This window comes from Plasmodium malariae (genome assembly GCF_900090045.1).
Source record: "Plasmodium malariae genome assembly, chromosome: 12".
Taxonomy (NCBI): Eukaryota; Apicomplexa; class Aconoidasida; order Haemosporida; family Plasmodiidae; genus Plasmodium; species Plasmodium malariae.
Genome location: NC_041786.1, coordinates 2585136 through 2609874, shown reverse-complemented (window position 1 = coordinate 2609874; position 24739 = coordinate 2585136). Strand labels below are relative to the sequence as shown.

Here is a 24739-nt window from a genome sequence, read left to right as displayed (position 1 = left end):
TAAAAAGAAGCTAAAAAGTTTAATGAAGGAAGAAATACGGAAATTGCTGAATTCAGAAATAAAAACACAAGAGTGTTTTTACGAAAAATTACACCTATAAAGCAAGCGAACAAGCAGATAAATACTTATCGTATATATGCATATTTACGTATTATATATGAATATGCATGAACTCCTCACAGCATAAACAATTACCTTGTGCGGAAATAAATCAACAATTTAATATATATATATATATATATATATATGCATATATATGCATGAAGGTATGTATGTTTGTATGTATGTATGTATGTATATATACATGAAGGTATGAATGTTTGTATGTATATACTTATTGAAGGCACTTAAACACTGTAGAGCCCATTTTCACACATAAGAAGCTATTAAAGGAAAAAAAAAAAAAAATTATATATATATATATGTACGTGCTTATGTACGTATGAATATATGTATGCATTGGGCATTGAGTTAAAAATAGAGATTTTACTGTCTCCCTTTTTATGCATAAGAGATTAAAGTTTAAAGATTGAAGTCTCAAAATGTATAATGGTATTGGGTTGAAGACTCCAAGAGGTTCAGGAACAAATGGATACGTTCAAACGAACATGGCACATATTCGAAATGCTAGGAATACTTTAAGAGAATATGAAAGATTTAGAAATGAAGTAAAAATGAATAATAATCTAGTTGACAAAAAATATACTTGCGATTTTTCTATCATTGAACATTCTGATAAAAGAAATATAGAATTAAAAGTTCATTTATATGAAGAAAGTCTGAGAGATACAGGTAAAGAAGGCGTTGAGGAACTAGTTAATAATTACAGAAATAAACTATATGATGAATATTATGAAAAAAAAAAAAGAGAAGAAAAGTTTAACATAAGTGAAAATCGAACTATTAACACTAACGAAAATACTCATATGCTTAATGATAGAAAAAGAAAACAATTAGAAAATTTTCAAAGGGCTCTGAAAATTAAAAAGGAAAAAAAGGAAGACGAAAGGGAAGCAAAGGAGAGCCTAAAGGAAGAAAAGGAGTATGTAAAAGAAAAAAAGGAGCACATAAAAACAAAAAAGGAGCATGTAAAGGAAAAAGAGGAAGGCGTAAAAGAAAAAAAGGAGCGCATAAAGGAAGAACGAACGCTTAATAATAGTAAAAACAGATTAAAAAAATTAGCAAAATATGAAAATAAGGAAAAAAGAGTAAAAAATGAAAAATATTTCAAAAATGATAAAAAATACGCTTCATCATATTCGAAAGAATCAAGTAATGCGAAGGACACAGTATCATCGGATATTTCAAGCGAAGGAGATAAATCAAGAAGTATAAAAAGAAATTCCTCTTTGTCAAATTCCAGTTATTCTAGCTATTCGTCTAAGTCAAAGAGGAAACAATATAAAAAAAAAAAACGAAAGATTAAAATACTGAAATGTCCAGAAACCCCTACCGACACTTCTTGTCCAAGAGACGTATCGCATGTGAGCGGAATTTCCTATACAAGTGATTCGGCATGTCCAATAGGGTCACCCTATTCCAGTGAATCAACTCCTTCAGGAGATTCATATGGAACTAATTCTAAATCGTATACAGTGAGCTCAGCGCGTCCATCTGATTCGTCGACGTCATTTGAAGAGTACACGAATCCAAATACCGGCAATTTTAACGTAGCAAAATATGTACATGACGTTAGAGCAGGAACTAAAAAAAATAAAAATGGCATACGGAGGAACAGTAATGACGATATCAATAAAAATCATAGTAGCAGTAACGAGAATAATGACAACGTGAATAAGAACAAGGTTAACAATGATCACTATAACAGCGATAAGTATGACAGTGATAAGTATAAACTCCACAGGCAAGAAAAGCATAAGCATGATAAACATTCATATGACAGGCATATGAATGACAGATATACGAATGATAGGCATACGAATGATAGACATACGAATGATAGGCATACGAATGATAGGCATACGAATGATAGGCATACGAATGATAGACATACGAATGATAGACATACGAATGATAGACATACGAATGATAGGCATACGAATGATAGGCATACGAATGATAGGCATACGAATGATAGGCATACGAATGATAGACATACGAATGATAGACATACGAATGATAGACATACGAATGATAGGCATACGAATGATAGGCATACGAATGATAGGCATACGAATGACATTGATAACAAAAGGGGACACTCGAGGTTACGGGATATAAACCGAGTCCAACATGGGAGAGCTAACCGAAGGAATTCACATAAAAAAGGTAGAAGAAATTCTAATAAACGATGTCGTAAAAAACGTTATAGTGATGATGATTCAGATGTTAGTTATGTAAGACGTTATAAATATAATAGGGAAAGTATTGTAAGAAGTGGTAGCGTTTTGACACGAGGCATGTTGAAAAGGAAAGAAAGACATGAAAATTATTCTACAAATCATGGAAAAGAAAATAATCATGATTTAAAAAATTCCAAAATGAACAATAATCGAAGTAGTCAAGAAACTTTAAAATTATTAAATAATATTAAAAATTATTATAGGAAAAAAAACAGTGTCGATTCTGAAAAATGCAAATCAGGGAGTTCTAGAAGGCGCAGCTTAACTGATAGAAGTAGGAAATATAATGATGAAAGAAGAGGTGGAGAGAAAAATACCGAAAAAAATGATTCGTTAAACATTTCTAACAATTCGAAATTATCGTCTGATACGGACGAAAATACGGATAATCATACACACCAGAGAAAAAAAGAATATCATGCAGATGATTCGACATCCAACCAAAGTTCTGATCCGAATCATAATGTGAAAAACGAGCGAAATAAAAGAAAAAACAAAAGTGAAGTAATGAATGAGAGTGATAAAGAATTTGAGGAACAAAGAAAAAGACGAAAAGATAATTATGTGGAAAAATCAAATAACTTAAAATATGAGTTGAAGGAAAACAGATATGAAACAAAAAGATCACATAGGGAAGTAAAAGAAGAAAATGTCAAAAGTGAAAAAGTTAAAGGTGAAAGGGGTAAAGAAAAAATTAAAGATGAAAAAGTTAATGAAATAAAGGAAGAAGATGGAAAAAAAACACAAAGAAAACAGACAAAAGTATATGAAGTTAAACAGGATCTCAGAGGAAGGACGAAAGGGGAAAAACAGGAAGAAACAGAAAAAAAAGAACAAAGACTAAAAGGTGAAGAAAAAGAAAGACCAAGATCTATATCATCTGAAGAAGAAGTTAAGGACAAAAAACAAATTAAGCGTGAAAGATACGCAAATGTAGAAAAAAAAATAAAAGATTAAGGTAAGAAAAATAAAAAAAAAAGTATTAAATAAGTAAAACTGAGCACGGATAACACAAATACCAAAGAAAAAGGAGACGAAATAATGAGGAAAAAAGAAAAAAGAAAATTTTTATTTTTTAAAAAAAATAAAGTAAAAATAAACATAAATAAAGAATTATATGCCAAGACAAATAAATAAAATATTGATTGTATATAACACACTACAGTGATGAAAAAATAAAATAAAAACTTTATACCATTTTTGATCAAATTATTTTCACAAAACGGTATGCAGTTTAATGTTTTTACTTCAAAAAAACATCTCCATAGTAGTGTAAAAATTTTTATTTTTTTTTTAAATTCACTATATCGATGAAGCAAAGTTTTAAATGATTGTTTTACGTCTTATCAATATTTTTTTCCATAACTTGTTTTACAATATTTATTTAATATTTTTTATAAATACATTTTTTTTTTTTTTTTTTTGTGCTTCTCATAAACGCATGAGACTATATTTGCCATAAAATAAGCAGTAGTATACATATAAGTAAATAAATTAATTTTAAAAATAAGAAAAACGAAAGAAAGGAAGTTAAGTTTGCTAAGCATAATTTATATGTAAAGCTGTTTGAGCAAATCATTTTAAGATAATACCAAATATTGTTAGGAAAGAAATATGCTTAAAAAAAGAGAAGGTGGAAAGGTACAAATAAATAAACCCATATACATGCGCCCAAGCATATATATATATATATGTATACATATACGTATTCGCATAAGCGGAGGACATAAATGCTAATTTCTGCTTTTATTTTTGAACCACTGCAGTAGACCACCTAGCAGGCTTACCTTCTCAAATTCAGTTGTGTTATTGTTTATAGAGTTAATGAATTTATCATAATTATCTTCAGAATTTATGGTGTGCTCATTTGCATGAACTAGTTTAGAATCTTGAAAAAATAAATCTCCTCCAACAGTTATTACTTTTCCTTTAGTAAAATATTCTACCCATAGATAGTACAAATATCTGATTAGGAAGGTAAGTGCCCAGGCCAGAGGTGCAATTATAAATAAAAACAAAGACAACACAAATTTATATATGTTTTTTTTTTCCAAGGCAAATAATTCATTATAGAACGGACTAATGGTATGCCATAGATAGAGGTTTTTTTGTAAGTAGTTGTAAAAATAGTCAACACTTATACTGTCACAAACAATTAAAATGTTTATATCTGTTTTGTCTGTAGATATTATGTAATCATCAAATAATTCTGTTCTTCTAATTTGATTTCTTATGTTATTTATTTGGTCATACGTTGTTTCGTTGAAAAAGGAAAATATTCTTTGCTTCACATTTTTCTTAACATCTGTGTTATTTATACCATTACTCGTGTTAGTATAATTTGAAGTAGAGGTAGAGGCGGTACTACCATGGGGAGGTATGTAATATTTTGATTTCACTATTTTTAACAAGGTTGCATGAATATTGTATATTAGATATAAAGCATTTTCTACAATTAATGCGTTATAAAAATTGGGGGCATTAAATTGTAAATTATATTCCTTGTCCTCTAGTTCCCTCTTATGTTGACTAGAGGTAGTACTACTATTCTTTCCATTTTTTTCACTATTAATAAGAAAGTAATATAATAATGAAAATATTTCTTTGGGGTTGCTAAATATAGCTGTACCGATACTTGTCAATTCAGTTAGCCTGTCCCTACCTAAAAAGAAATGTGGAATTTTTAAAAGAAGGCATTGTTGAACTATTGAAATATATTGACCATTAGCTTTTTTTAAATTTGAGTGAATCGAATCAATCCTCTTCGTTTGAAGTAAATCAGCTCTATTAAAAGATTTTAATATTTTATCAGAGTCCAAATATCCAATTCCAAATATGACAAAGTCATATTTTGTTTTCGTTATATCTTTAATTATGTTCATATTTTTCATCTCTAATTCTTCTACATTATTTTTATTACTTGGTACTAAATCACAAATACATAACGAAAAATATTTATCGTCCCATTTGAATTTTACTCTTTTATAATCTACATTACTACTAATTTTCCATTTCCCGTTTACTTTTGTGTTATTTTTGCATCTTAGCGCTATGCTTCTGATCATTTTATAACCTCGTCTTTTTTCTTTACCTTGTAGTATTATATTTTGTTACACTATTAGACTTGGTGTTCCCTTCCTTGCCTTGTCCTAACTTATCTTGTTTCAGTTTATCCTATTTTTCTTTAACATACCATATTTTGCCTTATTTCACCCTAATTTTGCTTTATTTTGCAAGTTTTTATGTCCTTTTCCTTATTTTTTCCCTTTTACTACAACCATTATAACCTATTTTTCCGTTTGCGTACATAATAATTTTCAATAACTGTTAATAATCTCTCCGGAAAATACGTTTTTCATGTGCACAATTTATGAGAATAGTAGGTCTTTCAAAGTTTTACTTAAGCTTTTTATATGAGATCCTTTTCAAAAAGGGCACAACAGGATGCTGGTACTAAAATATATTTTTTTCTTTTTTTTTATCTGCAAAAAATATTTGCAGGAAATTATAGCATATTTATTTTACTTTCCTTTTATTCCTTTCCGCTTTGAGCATTACATATTTAATATTTTATTTCCCCTCTTAAATCTTTCCAATACATTTTTTTTTCGTTTGATTTCTACATGTGCAGCACAGATTCGCTTCAAGAAGTACTGCATGAAATTTTTTTTTTTTTTTTCTACATTTGTGTACATATATATATATACATATCACTAAACTGCTTGCCATGTGTTCGTAACTTGAGAATGGGTTTAATGTTTCTTACGTTTTGTAATGGCTTGTAAATAATAAAAAAAAAATTGTGAACCTCAATACTTGTAAATTCATATAAGGTAGGATTAACAGTGATCTTTATATATGAATTTTTAATATTGTATACATATGTACATGAGCATAAAATATACAGAAATATGAATAATATAAATGCATAATATAACGTGTTAATAAGAACGGATGGATTAAATTATGATAGAGAATAGCCTCAGAAAAGTTTACGTTGTTGGTTACGCCAGAACACCAATAGGTGCCTTATGCGGGAGCATTTCACAAATACCTGTACACAAATTAGGTATATAAAAAAAGAAAAATTAAAATATATATAAATGGCGGGGCGTCTTTATTTGCCCATTTTTTCCTTTAACCAATAAAACTTTTTACGCACACGTACATGTATATATATATATTTATATTTACGTATTCACTACATTTGTTAACCTATGCAATAGCTATTCCCACTATATTAAAAGCCCTCGAGAGGAGTCAAATTGAAAAAAATGTGGTCGATTGTTTAGTTTTTGGCCAGTCCTTTTCAGGCGGTTGCGGACCACTGCCCCTTCAGAAAATTCTTGTTGCCACAGGTAAGTTACGCATGAATTTAAACATACATATATGTGTATGTATATATATACTTATGTATATATGTATGTATGAATGTATGCATGCATGTATGTACGTATATATGTACGTATATATGTACGTATATATGTACGTATATATGTATAATCCTTGGCAGATTAGTAGGCAAATTTTTACTGCGCCCTTGTGCTGCGTTGGTATACGTAGCCACATTTACACCCACGTTCATTACTGCTAAAACCTTTACAGGGATAAACATAGACGCGAAAACGCATCTAGTAAGCAATTTATGTTGTAGTGGTTTAGATTCCATAACAGTTGGATATGAATTTATCAAAGGAGGAAAAGATGTTTGTGTTGTTGGCTCAATGGAATCTATGTCACAGAGCCCATTTTTTTTGAAAAATTTAAGAACAGCAAAATATAATTTAGGGAATAATATTCTCTATGACACTAATTTGAGTGATGGGTATGATTACATAACTAATAGTAAGGAATTAAAAAAAGATAATATGTTCGAATTATTTTGTAAGAAGTTTAAAATACCAAGAGTTGATTTAGATGAATATGTTATTAACTCATTCAAAAGAACAGCTAATGCTTATAGTGATAATTTGATTCAACAAGAAATTTTCCCATTAATAATTCAAAAAAAAAAAAATAAATTAGAATTAGAAAAAACTATCATCGACAGTGATGAAATATATAAAAAATGTAGTATTGACAATATTTGTAATTTGTCTAGTGATTCTATCGTAACAAATTATAATATAGCCCCATTCGCAGACGGCGCATGCGCTATTATATTAATGAGCGAAAAAAAAATAAATGAACTTGAACTGAATCCTTTAGCTGAAATAATAACATATGATAATGCTTCTGTTTATCCTTCTGATTTTCCTTTAAGTATATCTCACTCTATAACGAAATGCTTGAAGAAAATAAACAAATCTTTTGTAGATTACTACGAAATTAATGAATCATCAGCACTAGATGTAATATTTAATATGAATAATTTAAATTTAGATTTATCAAATGTCAATTTAAACGGTGGATCCCTATCCTTAGGTCATCCTAGTGCAGTTTCTGGCTCAAGAATTTTTATATCATTAATAACAGTTTTAAAAAATTTTGATATGAAACTAGGATGTGCTTCTATAAATAATTATTTAGGTTCTTCGACATCCATAGTTCTAGAAAATGTGTAAAGTGTATCGAGGTAATAAAATCAGTAATGTTCGCAAAATGTATTAGTTAACAAATGTTTCAATTTAAGACTACTACTACTCCCTTCCCCTAATGATTATTCCATCTTTCCTTTCAGTAAGTATCAACCCTTTCTAACTTTATTAACTTGTATCCTTTTTTTTTTTTTTTTTTATTATTCCTTTATATATATTATTTTTTCTATTTTTTTTTTTTTATTTATATACGTTTATATGTCTACCTATTTATACACCTTCAATTGACTGTTAAAAGTATTTTCATATTAAGTTGATAAACATAAAAGGTATTATATTATTAGGAAATAGTTTCGTTCACAAAAAAAAAAGAAAAGATATTCACATATAAGTAAGTGGTAAAAAATGGGCAACAAAATGAAAATGATTTATAATATATATATATATGTATGCATTAAAAATGACGTATTAGTGAATAGAGTTTATTATTAAATTGGCGAGGAGTAAATTTAGATTCCTTGTAAAATGAAGAAAGAACATAAATGGAGGAATTAAAAAGAAATTGAATAATTTCGATTAATATCAAGCTTGTGCGTAATAATAAAAGTGTGTATATTTTAATACATGTACGAAGAACTTCTAAGTGTTTAATTTTCTTTTTTTTTTATATCTATGTATTATTTAATGAATCTATACACATGACATTCATCAGGCTTACATTTTCAAATGAATTACTGGAATTTACTTCAAAATTGCTTTCGATTTTTTTATTATACAAAAGTTTTTTTTTTTTTTTTTTTTTCTTTTAATGAATATTTTTTTTTGTAAATCTTGCTTTTATATATGTAATTTCCATTATCGTCCATATTATTATTTGGGTTCATTTTTTTATGAAATAAATCTTTTCCTTTTTTTATCTTTTCCTCATTTGATGAATAATCTGTGTAACTAATATTATTTTTGTAATTATCTCCACATGATACATCATTATAATGGAAGCTATCTTTTGAATATGTTTCCATTCCGTGTGCGTGTCCATCAAGTTCGGCCTCTTCATAAGCATTCTCTTCAACTACATATTCATAATGCTCTTTTACTTTCCTTTCTTCGTCTTCTATATTTTCAACGTCATTTTCGTGCCTGCTCCATAGTTCGTTCAAATCGTTTTTTATATCATTTTTCTTTTTATTATTTGACCTTGTTATATATGTTTCCTCCTCGTTTATTTTCCCCTGTTCTTCAATAATTTGTGTACCTTCCATACTCTTATTTGCTTCTTTATGTAAAATTTTATCTTTGTCCCTTTTGTTTAAGCCTACTTCGTTTTCCTCGTCTTCTTTATATTCTATATGTTCATTTATTTCCTGCGTACCCACCTTATTTTGTTTACATTTTATGCTTTTCACAATATTCCCTTCTTTATGTTCATTCTTCTCTGGTTCAAATTTTTCTATTGAAAATAATGTACTATCATGTGTTTCTTTTTCCTCAATTGTTTCATTATTCTCGAATGTTTTCTTTTCCTCAAATGTTTCTTTCTGCTCGTATATTATCATCTCCTTGTATGCGCCTTCCTCATATTCCTGCCTCACCTCAACTTTTTCTTGATGCTGCTGGTCAGCTCTTTTGAGCGATGGTTTCTCTACATGGGTCCCATTTTGTCTTTCATTGTTCTCCATATTCATTAAATCTATTTGTTTTGTCTGTTGAGTCTTTTTTAAAATATTACTTTTTTTTTCATATTTTGCATTTTTCTCTTTCAAGGAGTTTGATATATTAGGAATACTTTCACAACTATCTTTTCCAAAATATACATGTTGAATATGTTCAATAAATAAATTAACAGGATTAGTATTATATTCATACATGATATATGCATTATTTCGTGTGTTTGATAACGTGTCCTCCGTTCTACTATTACGTGATTCATTATTATTCAAAAGATAATTCTGATTGCTACCATGTACATAAGGCACGTTTTTCGTTGATAAATACGGACAAACTAATGCATTACTATTATCTCTTCCTTTATTCATGTTCATATGACAATTTTTATAAGTTTCATTCCCTTTGTTATTCTCATAACTTTTTTCGTCATACTTATCATCATTATATTTCGTATCAATAATATTACCCTCTAAAACATCTTTTCCATATGCAGTGGACACAATTATATTACAATCACCCTTTTCAGAATGATAATAGTTCCCATTAGTATCCTCATAAAAACTAATCTGTCTGTCTACAAATTTCATTGCATTAGTGTCCTTTTCATCAAAGTTGTTATAAGTATACCCTTTAATTGTACGATTATCCCTATTAAAGTGCTTTTGAAAAACTGCTTCAATAACTTCATAAATTCCCTTATTTTTCAATACGCTTATATTGTATACTTCCACTGGTATACATTTATAATAATTTATGTTTTCGTTAACAATATTTTTCAAAATATAACAAAGTAATTCATTATTTTCTACTTCATCTATGGTTATACAATGTTTATTATTGTTTTTTATATCCTCTATAAAACTTCTACATTTTTTTAACAATTCTGAATTATCCAACCCTTGTTTTTCCCTTCGTTTATAGTCTTTTTCTTTCCCTAATACTAAAAATTTGTCTAGAGAAAATTTATTTATTATTAAGTAGTCAACTACCTTTTCATACAATACACCTAAATAGTAGTTTAGAAATGTGTTATTATTCGATAAAAAAAATTGCCAGAATTTTTCATTCTTATAAATATCAATAGATTTAATATAATTAGATATACAAGGTGCAGAAAAAAAAGAAGAATTATCTTCGGACTTATTCCCCAATATAATAATGGGTCTTAAAAATTCCTCTTTTTTTTCATTTTTATTCTTTTTTTTATCATTAATTCTATTTCTTCCTAAGCAAGTTAAATATATAATTGCTTTAAAAATATGTTTTTCAATTTTTGCATCAATTACGTAAAAAATGACATCTGTGTCCTCATAATAACAGTCATAAATGCTTATAGTATTTGTTGCTGTTCCTTCTAAATCGTATATTTTCAAATTTTTTCTATTAAAAATAATTTTTTTTGTATTAAAACCTAGAGCACAGTTACTGCTATTATCACTTTTTGAAAACACCGTGTTCAAGATATCATATTTACTCTTATTATGGTAGCTACTAATTAAATTAAATAAGCTTGTCTTACCTGAATCACATTCACCAATAATTAGTATTTTTAAATCTTTTTCATCTTGAAAATTAGAAAAAACTGACTTAATAAGCGAAAACATTTTTGTTTTCTTGTGTTTTCATGCGTTAGTTATTTGCTTTATTTCTTAGTTATATGAATATTTATTTTACATATTTGTTTTATGTATTTATTCATATGTATATATGTATATATTTTTGCTATTTAATCAATTTGTCAAACATTTCATTTATAAATATATTTTATGCTAAGAGCTCACTATATTTCTAATTATTTATTAACATTAAATGTTAAACTTTTTCATCTTATAGAATTTTTTTTGATTAGTCCTCAACAAAGTTACCTTATCGCAAATCAAGAACTCCGATTATTGTTGTGAACATTTTTTGCTCTTATGTGTATGCAAGTACTTACGCATACATGTAAATGCATGTATATATCTATATATATTAAGGCTTTTTTTTTCTTTTTATTTTTTGTATTATATATACAATTTAAAATTTCTGCAATGCACAATTCCTTCCTCTTTTGAGAAAAAAAATCACCTAAATGTGAAAAATTTTTTCTTTTCTCTGTAACAACTTAAAGCAGTTAATTAAACACCCGTTGAAAATATAATTTCCCTTTATACTATAGGTACTGCTGCAGTACTAACAAAATATAATGCTTATATTTATACTGTTGCGTAATATATTTTTAAGGTTTTCGTCCATAAATGTTCTAATTTAAGCACATATACAAAGCAATATACTAACAGCAATATGCTTAGTGTAAAGTACTTACGTAATATTCTTACGTAATACACTTACGGTAATATACATACATCAACAGAAATTCATGAATATATTTATAACAATGATTATATATGTAAATTTACATCATTCGTAGCGTTAAATATACACAAGTTTAATATTATTTTTTCTTAAGTTAAGAAGGTTGACAGTACATTTACATAAAAAATATCATAATTTTTGTTTTCTCAGTCTAAAATTTCAAAATAACAAACGAAATGGAAAAAAAAGAAAAAATAAATAAATTAAATCCACATACTCATCATATTGCTATTTTTAATAAAACATACATACTATTTCAAATTTAAAGTTGGCTTTTTTGTATTATTCAATAAAATTAAGTATCACATACATTTTTAATTTTAAAAAAAATTTAATTGAATTCGTATAAAATCATTTCAATATATATATTCTGTATTTCATAAAATATGCGTGAAAAAATATGCATTGTTCCAACTTATTTTTAATTCACCTAAAATTTTACAAATCAGTACTTCTAAAGAGAACAATTTTTAAACTTCGTATTTTTTCACTGAGGCAATATAGTAAGTACAACGTATATAATACTTTTAAATACACAAGTATCGTTCACTTTTGCTTTATTTCGTTTTTGTTATATAAGTGATATGTATATATAAAGCTTTAAGATTACAAAACTTTTCTGATGAATATGCAAATTATTATTTTCACTGATGAATACTTATAAATAAGATATAAATGTAATAAATGCAAATTTGATGGGGGAATATATTATTGCATAATATATATTAGTGAAAAGAATATATACATATAAATATATACAATCATAATACAACAAATACACACTACATTGGGAACTGTCAGATTTTCTTCGTTTTGATATAAAACTTACAACATTACGTCATGTCATTACAGTATTCGTTAATTAGTACTAAGTTGGGCTTTTTAAATAAATGTTCTTAAAATAATATATATTTTCAAAAGTAATATGAAAATAGCTCTTAATTTTTAAAGAAATGATGATTTCTTATTTCCTAATTCATATACATACAAGTACGTAAATATATTCATGCATATATATATGTAAATTAAAGCTCATTTTGTTAAAAGGAATATAATATTTCTTGTTTGGAACTTTATTATAAAATGAATTTATTAGCCGTTAAAATAAGGATGAAAATATATAGGCAAAAAGTGAAAATCCAAGGACGCCATAATATTTATATATATATGTGCATATATATATATTTACATATTTATGTGTATATTAATTCTTATGTACTAGCAAATGTTACGCTTCAAATATGTTTAACGTTATTAAAAAAAAAAAAAAAATATAGTAAAAACCTAGAATTAACTATGAAACTGATCTTCTGCTGTATACTACAATTTCGTTTTCATTTCAGTTTTTTTTTTTTTTTTTTTCTCTTTTTGCCTTATTGGACTATTTAAATTCAATCTGCAATATTAATTGCAATATTAATTGCAATATTAAATAATATACTTTTTATATGTAAGAAAATAAGCTTATACGAATTATTAACGGGCTATTGCACATTATTATATAATTAATAGGAAACATATCGATGAAAAATATTTATTAAAATAAGCTAGTAAAAATAAAAAAATTTTCTAAATATTAATTTATCAACATTTATTTAACATTATATAATTTTTATCTATTTTTTTATTATTCCTAAAAGGTTACACTAATAAAATTATATGAGGTTTATAAATTATTGCATAATATTAATTGGAAATATTGTATACTATTCAAAATTTTATTTTATTTTTTTCTGAGTAACAGATTTTTATATTTCTTTTAAGCTATTTAAACAATATAAATGAAGTACCCTTTGAGTGTAGGCAAATTACTATATATATATGCTAATTTAACTAAAATACATATATATACATGTATGTGTATAATGGTAAATATATATATATAAATATGTAATATGCCCCATTTTATGTGTAGTGCATTATAAAATGTTCTTACATTTTTCTCAAGGAAGAAGTATACATTTTTAATTTAGGAATATTTTCATGTAAAGAAGGACGTATATACACAGCGTTATATTTATTACAATCTTTTTATTTAACGTAAAAACAATTTCGTGCATATCATCAATAACCATACCTTTAAGATTTCAGAAAACCTTATATATTTGTTATTGTACATTCATTATATATAAATATATATATAATTATCTTTTCGGTGCCAAGTTTTGTAATCAAATGCTTTATGATATATATTACGAGTAATAATGTAGTCGTGTATTTTGTCACACGCCTCTCAAAAACGTAACAGAAAATACCCTGCTCCATATAACTTCATTTTTAAGCTAATACTTTTATTTATGTTATACTTTCAAAAGGCTATTTATATGAACCATATTAATACGTACACATGAACAGTAAAATGTACGACGAACAATTTTTTTACTATTTTATTATATTTTTCATTTCAATCTTTTATTAAATGTACAAAAAAACTTTTCATACATATATAAATATTTATATATACATATTCATACGCGCATATATGGATATACACCATTTTACTTTTTAACGAAAAAAAAATTTTTTATTTAATATTTTGCTTAATCATATTAAAAAAAAATAAAGTAATTTATCGTTTTTATATATTCTCTTCAAAAAAAAAAAAAAAAATGTAGAATAATAAACAATTTGTAAAATTGTTAACAAACCAAACAAAATAGTGAATCTTTTATAAAAAATATAAATATATACTATGGTGTATCATAAACTGCTTTATGATATAATTTTATGTTCTTGTTTTATAATTTATCAATATATATACATAAAAAAGGAATATTTTATGTATATTGTTGTACGTGTATACTTTTTGCGCAAAATATATTTATGATACAAACTCTTTACAAAACATTCACATAAATAAGTAGTAGGTGCATATATATAGTATATGAAATTTGAGTAATATATATATATATATACATACACATATTCGTGTATCATTTCCCCGTTTTGCATTTGCAAAGAAATTAAGGAATACACAAAAATTCCAAAAACGTGCAACTATTTTTTTTTTTTTATTAAAAAGAAAGGTAGAACAAAATGGTGAACTTCACAGTAGATCAGGTCCGTGAAATCATGGAAAAAACAAAACAAATCAGGAACATGTCTGTTATAGCACATGTGGATCATGGAAAATCAACATTAACAGATTCCTTAGTTTCCAAAGCTGGTATTATATCTAGCAAACATGCAGGAGATGCTCGTTTTACAGATACAAGACAAGATGAACAAGAAAGGTGTATTACAATTAAGTCCACAGGTATATCTATGTATTTTGAGCACGATTTAGAAGATGGAGATGGAAAGAAGCCATTTCTTATCAACTTAATTGATTCACCAGGACATGTAGATTTTTCATCTGAAGTTACAGCAGCTTTAAGAGTTACAGACGGTGCTTTAGTTGTTGTCGATACCATCGAAGGTGTATGTGTACAAACAGAAACGGTTTTGTATCAAGCATTAGGAGAGAGAATTAAACCAGTATTACATGTTAATAAGGTGGATAGAGCTTTATTAGAATTGCAGATGGAGGTTGAAGATATTTATCAAACATTCGCAAGAACAATTGAAAGTGTAAATGTTATTATTTCTACATACACAGACAAATTAATGGGAGATATTCAAGTATATCCTGAAAAAGGAACAGTTTCTTTTGGTTCAGGTTTACAAGGATGGGCTTTTACTTTAGAGACCTTTTCAAGAATATATGCAAAGAAATTTGGTATCGAAAAAAGCAAAATGATGCAACGTTTATGGGGTAACAGTTTTTATGATGCAAAAACGAAAAAATGGTCCAAAAATCAGCAAGAAGGATATAAAAGAGGATTTTGTCAATTCATTATGGAACCAATTTTAAATCTGTGTCAGTCCATTATGAATGATGATAAGGAAAAATATTCAAAAATGTTAACGAACATTGGAGTAGAATTAAAAGGGGATGATAAATTATTAACAGGAAAACAGTTATTAAAGAAAGCTATGCAATTATGGTTACCAGCAGGAGATACTTTATTAGAAATGATTGTTACGCATTTACCTTCACCAGCTGATGCGCAAAAATATCGTGTAGAAAATTTATATGAAGGTCCCATGGATGATGAAGTTGCTAATGCTATACGTAATTGTGATCCAAATGGTCCATTGATGATGTATATTTCTAAGATGGTACCAACATCTGATAAGGGAAGATTTTATGCATTTGGTCGTGTGTTCTCAGGTACAGTTGCCACAGGACAGAAGGTAAGAATACAAGGTCCCCATTACGTTCCAGGAGAAAAAACGGATTTATATGAAAAGAACATTCAACGAACTGTTTTAATGATGGGTAGATATACCGAACAAGTTCAAGATGTACCTTGCGGTAATACTTGTTGTTTAGTAGGTGTTGATCAGTATATAGTGAAATCAGGTACTATTACTACTTTTAAAGAAGCACACAATATTGCAGATATGAAATATAGTGTCTCTCCTGTTGTACGTGTTGCTGTGAAACCAAAAGATAGTAAACAACTACCAAAATTAGTTGATGGACTTAAGAAATTAGCCAAATCAGATCCTTTAGTTTTATGTACTACAGACGAATCAGGAGAACATATTATTTCAGGTTGTGGTGAATTACATATAGAAATTTGTTTAAAAGATTTAAAAGACGAATATGCACAAATCGATTTTATTGTTTCTGACCCGGTTGTTTCATATAGAGAAACCGTAACTGAAGAGTCTACAATTACTTGTTTAGGAAAATCACCAAATAAACACAATCGTTTATTTATGAAAGCTTTTCCATTGGCTGAAGGATTACCAGAAGATATTGATAAAGGTAAAGTATCAGATAAAGATGACCCTAAGACAAGAGCAAATTACTTACATAGTAATTTTCAATGGGACAAAAACTTAGCTTTAAAAATATGGGCTTTTGGTCCAGAAACTATAGGTCCCAATTTATTAACAGATAACACTAGTGGTATTCAATATATGAATGAAATTAAAGTTCATTGTGTAGCAGCTTTTCAATGGGCATCAAAAGAAGGAGTTTTATGTGAAGAAAATATGAGAGGGTGTGAATATAGAATGTTAGATGTTCATATGCATGCTGATGCTATTCATAGAGGTGCTGGACAAATTATGCCTGCATGTAAAAAGTGTATATATGCATGTGAATTAACTGCTCATCCAAGACTTGTTGAACCTATATATCTTGTTGACATTAGTTGCCCCCAAGATGTAGTTAGTGGTGTTTATAGTGTTCTAAACAAAAGAAGAGGTATTGTTATTTCAGAAGATCAAAAATTAGGAACACCATTATTAAAAATTCAAGCTCATTTACCTGTTGCAGAATCATTTGGATTCACATCAGCTTTACGTGCTGCTACATCTGGTCAAGCCTTTCCTCAGTGTGTCTTTGATCACTGGTCAGTTCTTTATGATGATCCTTTTGATTCAAATAAAAATTCACATAAAATTATTATGAATATTAGAGAAAGAAAAGGTATTAAAGTGGAAATGCCACAGCTAGACAACTACCTAGATAAGTTGTAAAACGCCAAGGCATTTTATTAATATCATTATTTACGAGCATATCTAACTTTAGTCTTATGTTAAACTGAAAAAAAAAAAAAAAAAAAAATTATTTTTTGAAGGAACAGTAAAATCCTATGTAAAAATAGAGGAAGTGTCCGCACAAACATGTACACATATGTATATATATATATATATATATATTCAAACACTTAGGTATCAGTGCCTTATTTTATGTATGCTTGAGTAAAAATGAGGCCAATATTGACATGTGCGTAAAACGTATTTTGTTATTTATTTCTGTATAAAGAACAAATATTTAGAAGTTCTTTTTATATTAGCGAGTTCGCATATTTTATTTCATTATCTTATATTTTTTACTAAATTTTACTACCTTTTATATTTTATACTTCATCGTGTTATATAATATTTTATATGTATATGAATAAACTATAAACCTATTGAAGCATTTTTATTAAGGTAATATAACAAATTTTTAACGCACAAATGTTCCATATTTTTTCAATGTTTTTGTAAATATTATGAGCGTATATTTCGTAGGGAAGAGAAAAGCATTATATGTAAATGGAAAAAAAACTAAAAAATTTAAAGCGGAAAGATATGTATATAACGCTGCCTAACATGTTTATAATAACTTCAAAAGATTAATAAATATTCCAACTTTTATGCAAGTTTTTTATGGCAGTTGTGCATTAGTGCGCGCGCAATGTACATGAAGATGCTATTGTTCACTCGTTTGTCCTTATTAGCATTTCGTGCGTGCTATTTATATTCTACGACAAACAAATATATTTTTTATAAATATTTGTATTTTCTTTATTTTTTATTTTCTTCAAATTATATATATATAATATATATGTGCATTTTGCAGAGCGCATTAATATTAAAAAAAACTAAAAACTACTAACCATATTACAGCTAGTAAAAATATATGCGTAACTAGAATGACACATCGGCACAAAAAGGCGCATTTATTCTGTGCAATGTACAAGATCGAGAAAATAAAATTCCAAATGTTGAAGCAATTTTAATATATATTTTCTTAAATGTTAAATTGTTTTAGAAAGCAACGCATAACCGTCCATTGTATATGAACGGAATAAAAAATGTATATATAAATATATGGCACGTATGAATGTTATATATTTAAAAATTCCTTCGTTAGGATGTGTAAGGTTAAAAATTAAAATACATGTAACTAAAACATAATGTATAATATATAACAGTTTTAACATAAAAAAACTAAAACTTGGTTAAAAATTTAAAAAAGTTTGAAAAATAGAATTCTACATAAACTAAAAAAAAGTATTTTTAAAAAAAAAAAAATGATATATAAGCAAAATTAAAAAATAAGCAAATATGTTTATTTATTTTTTATTCATTTAATTATTTTTGTTACTATAAAAAAATACGAAATACACTAAATGGTCGATTATCACTTCTTTTATTAATAAAAGAAAAGGGGGATACCACTTCATATGTCCTCATTATAACCAAATGAGTTTTTCAGTATTGATAAGGAACAGTTAGGTATCCTGAAATTTTTTTCTAATGCAAAAATCTGATCATTTATCATTTTTGTGCATTCATCAAAAAATACTTTTTTAATATTAGATACCATTCTTAAACAATCTAAAATCTCTTTTTGCGTTGTATTTGTTTTTAAACTCATAAGCTTGTCATCCTTCAAACGAAATGTTTCTTTTAATAGACTATCTATAGTTATTTCACATTCTTTATCCTCCTTACAATTTACAGCACGATTAGAATTAGAATTTTGATTATATGTATCATTTAAATTGTTCTTAGCATCTATTAACACATACTGCATGCTCCTACTATTTTTGTCCTGGTCTTTTTCATTACTCAAATAATGCTCATTCTCTTCTTTTTGTATGCTAAGATCCGAAATATCCAAAGAATCATTTCTTAATGTACAGCAATTTTTAAGCTCCTCGTTTTCTGCTCTACTTAAATCGTCAAATATTATTGTTTCATTGTATTTTCTATTTAATGTATTAATATCTTCACCTGTAACTTCTAATATTCTATGAGTGTTCTCGTGGATATTCATCACTTTCTTCATTACATTGATATTTTTCATTTCCTTATAACTAATCTTTTCATTGTCATTCTTATTATTTGCTTCCAAGTTTGTATATAAGACATTTGTTGTATTTTCATCATTACCAATGCTATTACTGCAACTATTATTACTATTATTATTACTAATATTACCCCTTTTCTCGCAATTATCGTGCGTTTCCTGTTCACTACTTTCTATATTTCTTGTAAAAAAGAAATTCACATTTGACATGCTAGATTCTTTATTATCCTCTTGACTATTATTTTTCTTCACTCCATTACTACTACTGCTATTGCTTCTTTCATTATTATTATTATTATTATTATCATCATTCCTTTTATCCTTATCTACTTCATTTTCTCCTTTAACTTCTCTGTTTATTTCCTTTCCATCATTTTTTTCTTCCTTTATATTAATCTTCACACTATCAACGTTCACACTTCTAATATTGACACTACCATTATGCAAACTATCATTTAAATTATCATTCATATTCTTCACGGTGTTACCTTTTATAAGAGTACCTTCATCTCTCGAGCAAACGTCAACACTATTTAAATGATCTTTCGTGATATTATTGTTCAGAATGGTACTATTTTTGAAGTTCCTACTTGATTTTTGTTCATTCGAAGAATAATTAAATTCCCCTGTGTTGCTGCTAACCTCTGTATTCGTATAATTCATATTTGTCTTGTCTTCTATTATTATCGAATTTTGTACTACATTAGGATCAATGTTGTACTTATTTCTATATTCATTCTTTCGTAACATTCTGGTACTACAATAAGAATTATTTTTATTATCACTGGAATAACATGAATAATTTAATGCATTGTCTAATGTTGAATTTCTACTGAACATACTGTTATCCCATGGCTCTTTTTCTTTACTCTTACTAGTACTACTATTAATATCGTTTAACCTTCTAAAGTAATTAGCATAATTGTCCATAAGCGTTTTTTCATTTTCTTTTGCATTTTCATCTACCTTGTCCTCTATATTTACATTACTATTATGTATTTCGTCCTTATTCCTGCAATATCCTGAGTTCCTAATAGCTACTCCTACTCCTCCTGGTGCTCCTATCATGTTCTCCTCTTTACATATATCCATATAGTTACTATTACTTCTATATAATTTGCTTGAAATATAGTTTCTATATAAACTTCTATGGGTCACATTTCTGTATCTTCCTTTGGAAAAATTGGAATAATATAAATCTTCACTTTTTAATGTTTGTTTAATAAGTCTATTTAATTCATCACATACAAAATCAACATTGTTCTGATAGATCAATTTATGTGCATGCTCATTTTGAAAATTTCTTCTATTCGTATTTAACTCTTTTTGAAGATCATTTATTTTCCTTGCAATTTCATTATATTCTTCGTCATCGCGAATTCTATTTGCAGCTTCCTCCTCTGCTTCCCTTTCATTCCAGTTCGTTATTTTCCTACTCTCTAAACATACATCTTCATTATTATCATCATCATCGACATCTTTCTCAATATCCTCATCCCTATCATCATAATCTGTACTTTTATTTAAACTTCTTCTTTCATAGTGTTCATCACCGCCTTTCTGAAGAGGTTGTGAACGTATTTCTTCTGATGAAAATAACACATTACTTTCATTGTTTGTTCGTTCATCATTCTCATCAACATACATATCTTCAATCTTAACATTATTTAAAATATCACAAGTATTGCTTAAATTTAACATTTGTGCTTCGTTTAAACGATAACAATCATTTTCATCATTATAATTCATGAAATATACATCTGTTCTTACATTTGTACAATTTGGAATTATGTATGCATCATCTGTTTCTTTATTATTTGTACAATGTAAAAGTTCATTTAATTTCCTTGCCTCTTCATCATCTATTTTGTTATGTTCTGTATTATCCTCCTCTATATTAATTGGAGAATCTTCATTATTTCTTTGTATCTTAGCACAACATTCATTATTAATATTCCTTGGAATACGAGAAATATTTATTGCTATATTATTTTCTGTGCCCCCACAAAAATTATTGGTAACTCCTTCAGCCGATCTATTTCTTAAATAGTCATAATAAAACTTATATTCTAATTGATTTAATTTATTTAAAATTTCATTGTTATTATTTATGATATCTACTACATGTCTCATCGTATACACTGTTTTTTCTATATTATGAGAATCAAAACACTCATTAGAGAATTCTTGTTTAATCGTGTTGGTCAACTTAATTTGAATTTCATTTAAAAACGATAACATAGTATCATAATCTATGTCTTCAAATTGACTTACTCTTTGTAAAAATCTAACAAATTCTTCATTAAAGTTAAATACTGTATTAAGACTGTTTACATTATTCAGAAACTCCTCTTTAATTTGAAAAGTTTCATTCGGAAACAGTCTTCTAGTACTACTAGTACTGTCACTATCACGATTATTATGACTAACACTATTATTTCTATGCGTACCATTATTGTTATTATTATTATTACTACTACAGTATCTACCACTTACATCATTATTACATTTATCTACGTTCTCCAAAACGGTACTACTTCCTTTGCAACTTGAAGCGTTAAATGACATGTCCATTAACGAGCTTCTATTCACCTCACAATCTCTTTTACTTTTATTTCCACTTCTACTTCGATTTCTATTTCTACTTTTTCCTCTTTTGTATTTCCTCCTTCTTACAATATTACTTCTTAATAAGCAATCAGAGTTCGTATTATTATATTCATAATCATCTTTAATTTGTTCATCCCTCAATTTCCTTCTTTTATTATGTATATTAGTTTTATTAATACTACTACTACTATTATTATTATCAACTTTTAAGTTACCCTCAAAAGTCAAATTTTCATGCGTATTTTGTAACGCTTGTGGTAGCTCTGTGTTCTGACTATCTAAATCAAATGCTATGCTATTCGTCCTATATACATCATCTTTTCTTCCTCTGTTTTCGTCTGTACAAATGCTTGTTATATTCTTATTTTCACTAATTTTTTGCTTTGTATTTAAATTTATCACATAATTTAATATTTTATTTGTTTTCTTTTTTCTTCCTCTCCTTCTCACTTCTACATGGGGAACAACTGTTTTTCTCTCATGCGTTTGCCTAATTAAATTATCTTCTTTATTTTCCTCATTGATAGTAACATTACTATCTTTACTGCTATTCAAAATAGTATTATTCTCTAATATATCAGCATTCACTGCAACTACAGTACTATTTCCTTTTAATTTTTTTCTAACATTGTATTTTTTACCTTTATTATGGCCATGTGTTACCTTCTTATGACCAACAACTGTTATATCTTCAAGAGCAACTTCTTTCTTCTGTTCTGAATTATTCAACATAGAGTAATCAAGATTATCATTACTTTTTAAAATACTATTATCTATGTTACTTTCACTAGATTTATCTATATCTTTGTTATGATTATTTAAGGGTTTTTCCGAAGTATCGACTAGAACATCATTTCCTAGAACATTGCAAAAATAATGGGATGATTTTTCACTATTTATATTATAACCTTTTCTACATAAATTATCCTTTCCATTTAAAACATTCTTTCCAGTGTAATCTCCTTCAACACCTTCAACATTCGTTATATTCAATTTAGTACTAGGTTCACCTAATTCCTTTTCATTACAAATATTATCATCAGAACTGTTTAATTCTATTTCACGCGATAAATTCTTCTGTTTTTCCAATACCTTCACCTCACCATTCGATATTATTATTTCATTACTTTCTTCATTGTGTTCTATATTTTCCTCTTGAAAAAACATATTATCTCTATAACTTCTAGCGCATTTTCTTGTTGTTCTTCTAATAGAAGTAACTGGTTCGTAATTCAAACTCTGTCCTCTTCTACTTTTCCTTTTTCTAATAAAAGTACTATTATCATTTATAAATTTTTTTTTCTCTTCCTCATTATTTTTAATTTCTATATTATTCCCATTATCTATCATTTCTTTAATCGTATTAATAGTATCCTTTTCCTCATTTAACTCACTCTCTACATTTTTCGTTTTAACAATACTACTACTGCTATCCAAAACATTTACATTCGATTTATCGTAATTATCTTTTTCTACAATATTTTCAATAATATCCTTTAATTCTCTATTGTTCCCTAATTCGGTAGAGTTAGAAGAATTCACATTGCTATTAAATAAACTAGTACTTGTACTATTACTATTACTATTACCGTTACCATTATTATCGTTTGTGTCGGTACTACATAAACTTCTATTCCTTTTCCTTCTCCTATCTTCTCTAAATTCATTTACATTAACCTCATAATCTTTTGTTTCACTTTCAAGATATTCTTCATCATTGACACTACTATGAACAACTGCAACTTTCGAATTAGATTTTCCATTATTATTATTAACTTCATTTTTTAAAATCATTTTACTATTCTTCAATTTAATAGAACTTGTGTTACTACTCTTCTTGATATTTAATAATAGGGCATCTTCTTGATCGTCATTTTTCTTCGTTTTTGTTTCTTTATCTATTGATTGACAGGAAAAAAAGGATTACATAATAACGTAGTGTCGTTGGTTGTGGAAATCATACGTACATTATTATCATGTAATATATATATACAAATATATACAAAATATATATAAATATACAAATTTCCTAATTCTCTAAATTTAAAAATATCACATAAAAGATGTTTTTAACATTCAACAACATATAATATATATATGTTTATTAAACTGTGCTCTTTGATACATATATGTATATTATACATGCATGCATATTTGGGCATATATATATATCGATGTACATATGTAACATGTATTAAAATTATGGAAATGCCTTTTTTGCGTCAAAAAAGCATAAACTATATATGATTAAAAGTATATATATATATTACTTATTTTTTATTAAAAAAAAATATATACGAAACAGGATATAATATATTGAATAAAATTTCACTCATACAAGATTTATGTACAAATGAAATCGTGGACAATTCCTCTTATTAAAAATTATAACTTTAAAAATAATGTTTTACAATGATAATCTTTTTAATATGTTACTAATGTCATTACATTTACTCAATAACTACTAAATCATTTTATTAAGAAAAAATTTTATAATCTTACTATATATGTTATAACAATTCTAAAATGCTCTATTAATAATAATCAATATATTAAAAAAGTAA

General features: G+C 26.9%; 6 protein-coding genes across 6 annotated transcripts; 3 read left to right on the top strand and 3 right to left on the bottom strand.

Annotated features, from left to right (window-relative positions):
* Positions 1 to 542: 542 nt before the first annotated feature.
* Positions 543 to 3320, top strand: PmUG01_12066300 (conserved Plasmodium protein, unknown function; the record flags this gene model as incomplete). The annotated part of the gene is made up of 1 exon (XM_029006898.1): positions 543 to 3320. The coding sequence occupies one exon, from the start codon at positions 543 to 545 to the stop codon at positions 3318 to 3320; it is 2778 nt and encodes a 925-aa protein (XP_028863342.1).
* A 776-nt stretch (positions 3321 to 4096) lies between these two features.
* On the bottom strand, positions 4097 to 5428 carry PmUG01_12066200 (conserved Plasmodium protein, unknown function; the record flags this gene model as incomplete). The annotated part of the gene is made up of 1 exon (XM_029006897.1): positions 4097 to 5428. One exon carries the CDS (start codon positions 5426 to 5428, stop codon positions 4097 to 4099), a length of 1332 nt encoding a protein of 443 aa, XP_028863341.1.
* Positions 5429 to 6329: 901 nt separating this feature from the next.
* On the top strand, positions 6330 to 7927 carry PmUG01_12066100 (acetyl-CoA acetyltransferase, putative; the record flags this gene model as incomplete). The annotated part of the gene is made up of 3 exons (XM_029006896.1): positions 6330 to 6432; positions 6590 to 6721; positions 6969 to 7927. 3 exons carry the CDS (start codon positions 6330 to 6332, stop codon positions 7925 to 7927), a joined length of 1194 nt encoding a protein of 397 aa, XP_028863340.1.
* Positions 7928 to 8670: 743 nt separating this feature from the next.
* On the bottom strand, positions 8671 to 11172 carry PmUG01_12066000 (conserved Plasmodium protein, unknown function; the record flags this gene model as incomplete). Its single annotated transcript, XM_029006895.1, has 1 exon — positions 8671 to 11172. The coding sequence occupies one exon, from the start codon at positions 11170 to 11172 to the stop codon at positions 8671 to 8673; it is 2502 nt and encodes an 833-aa protein (XP_028863339.1).
* Positions 11173 to 14959: 3787 nt separating this feature from the next.
* On the top strand, positions 14960 to 17458 carry eEF2 (elongation factor 2, putative; the record flags this gene model as incomplete). The annotated part of the gene is made up of 1 exon (XM_029006894.1): positions 14960 to 17458. The coding sequence occupies one exon, from the start codon at positions 14960 to 14962 to the stop codon at positions 17456 to 17458; it is 2499 nt and encodes an 832-aa protein (XP_028863338.1).
* Positions 17459 to 18932: 1474 nt separating this feature from the next.
* On the bottom strand, positions 18933 to 23969 carry PmUG01_12065800 (conserved Plasmodium protein, unknown function; the record flags this gene model as incomplete). Its single annotated transcript, XM_029006893.1, has 1 exon — positions 18933 to 23969. One exon carries the CDS (start codon positions 23967 to 23969, stop codon positions 18933 to 18935), a length of 5037 nt encoding a protein of 1678 aa, XP_028863337.1.
* Between the last annotated feature and the right edge of the window lie 770 nt (positions 23970 to 24739).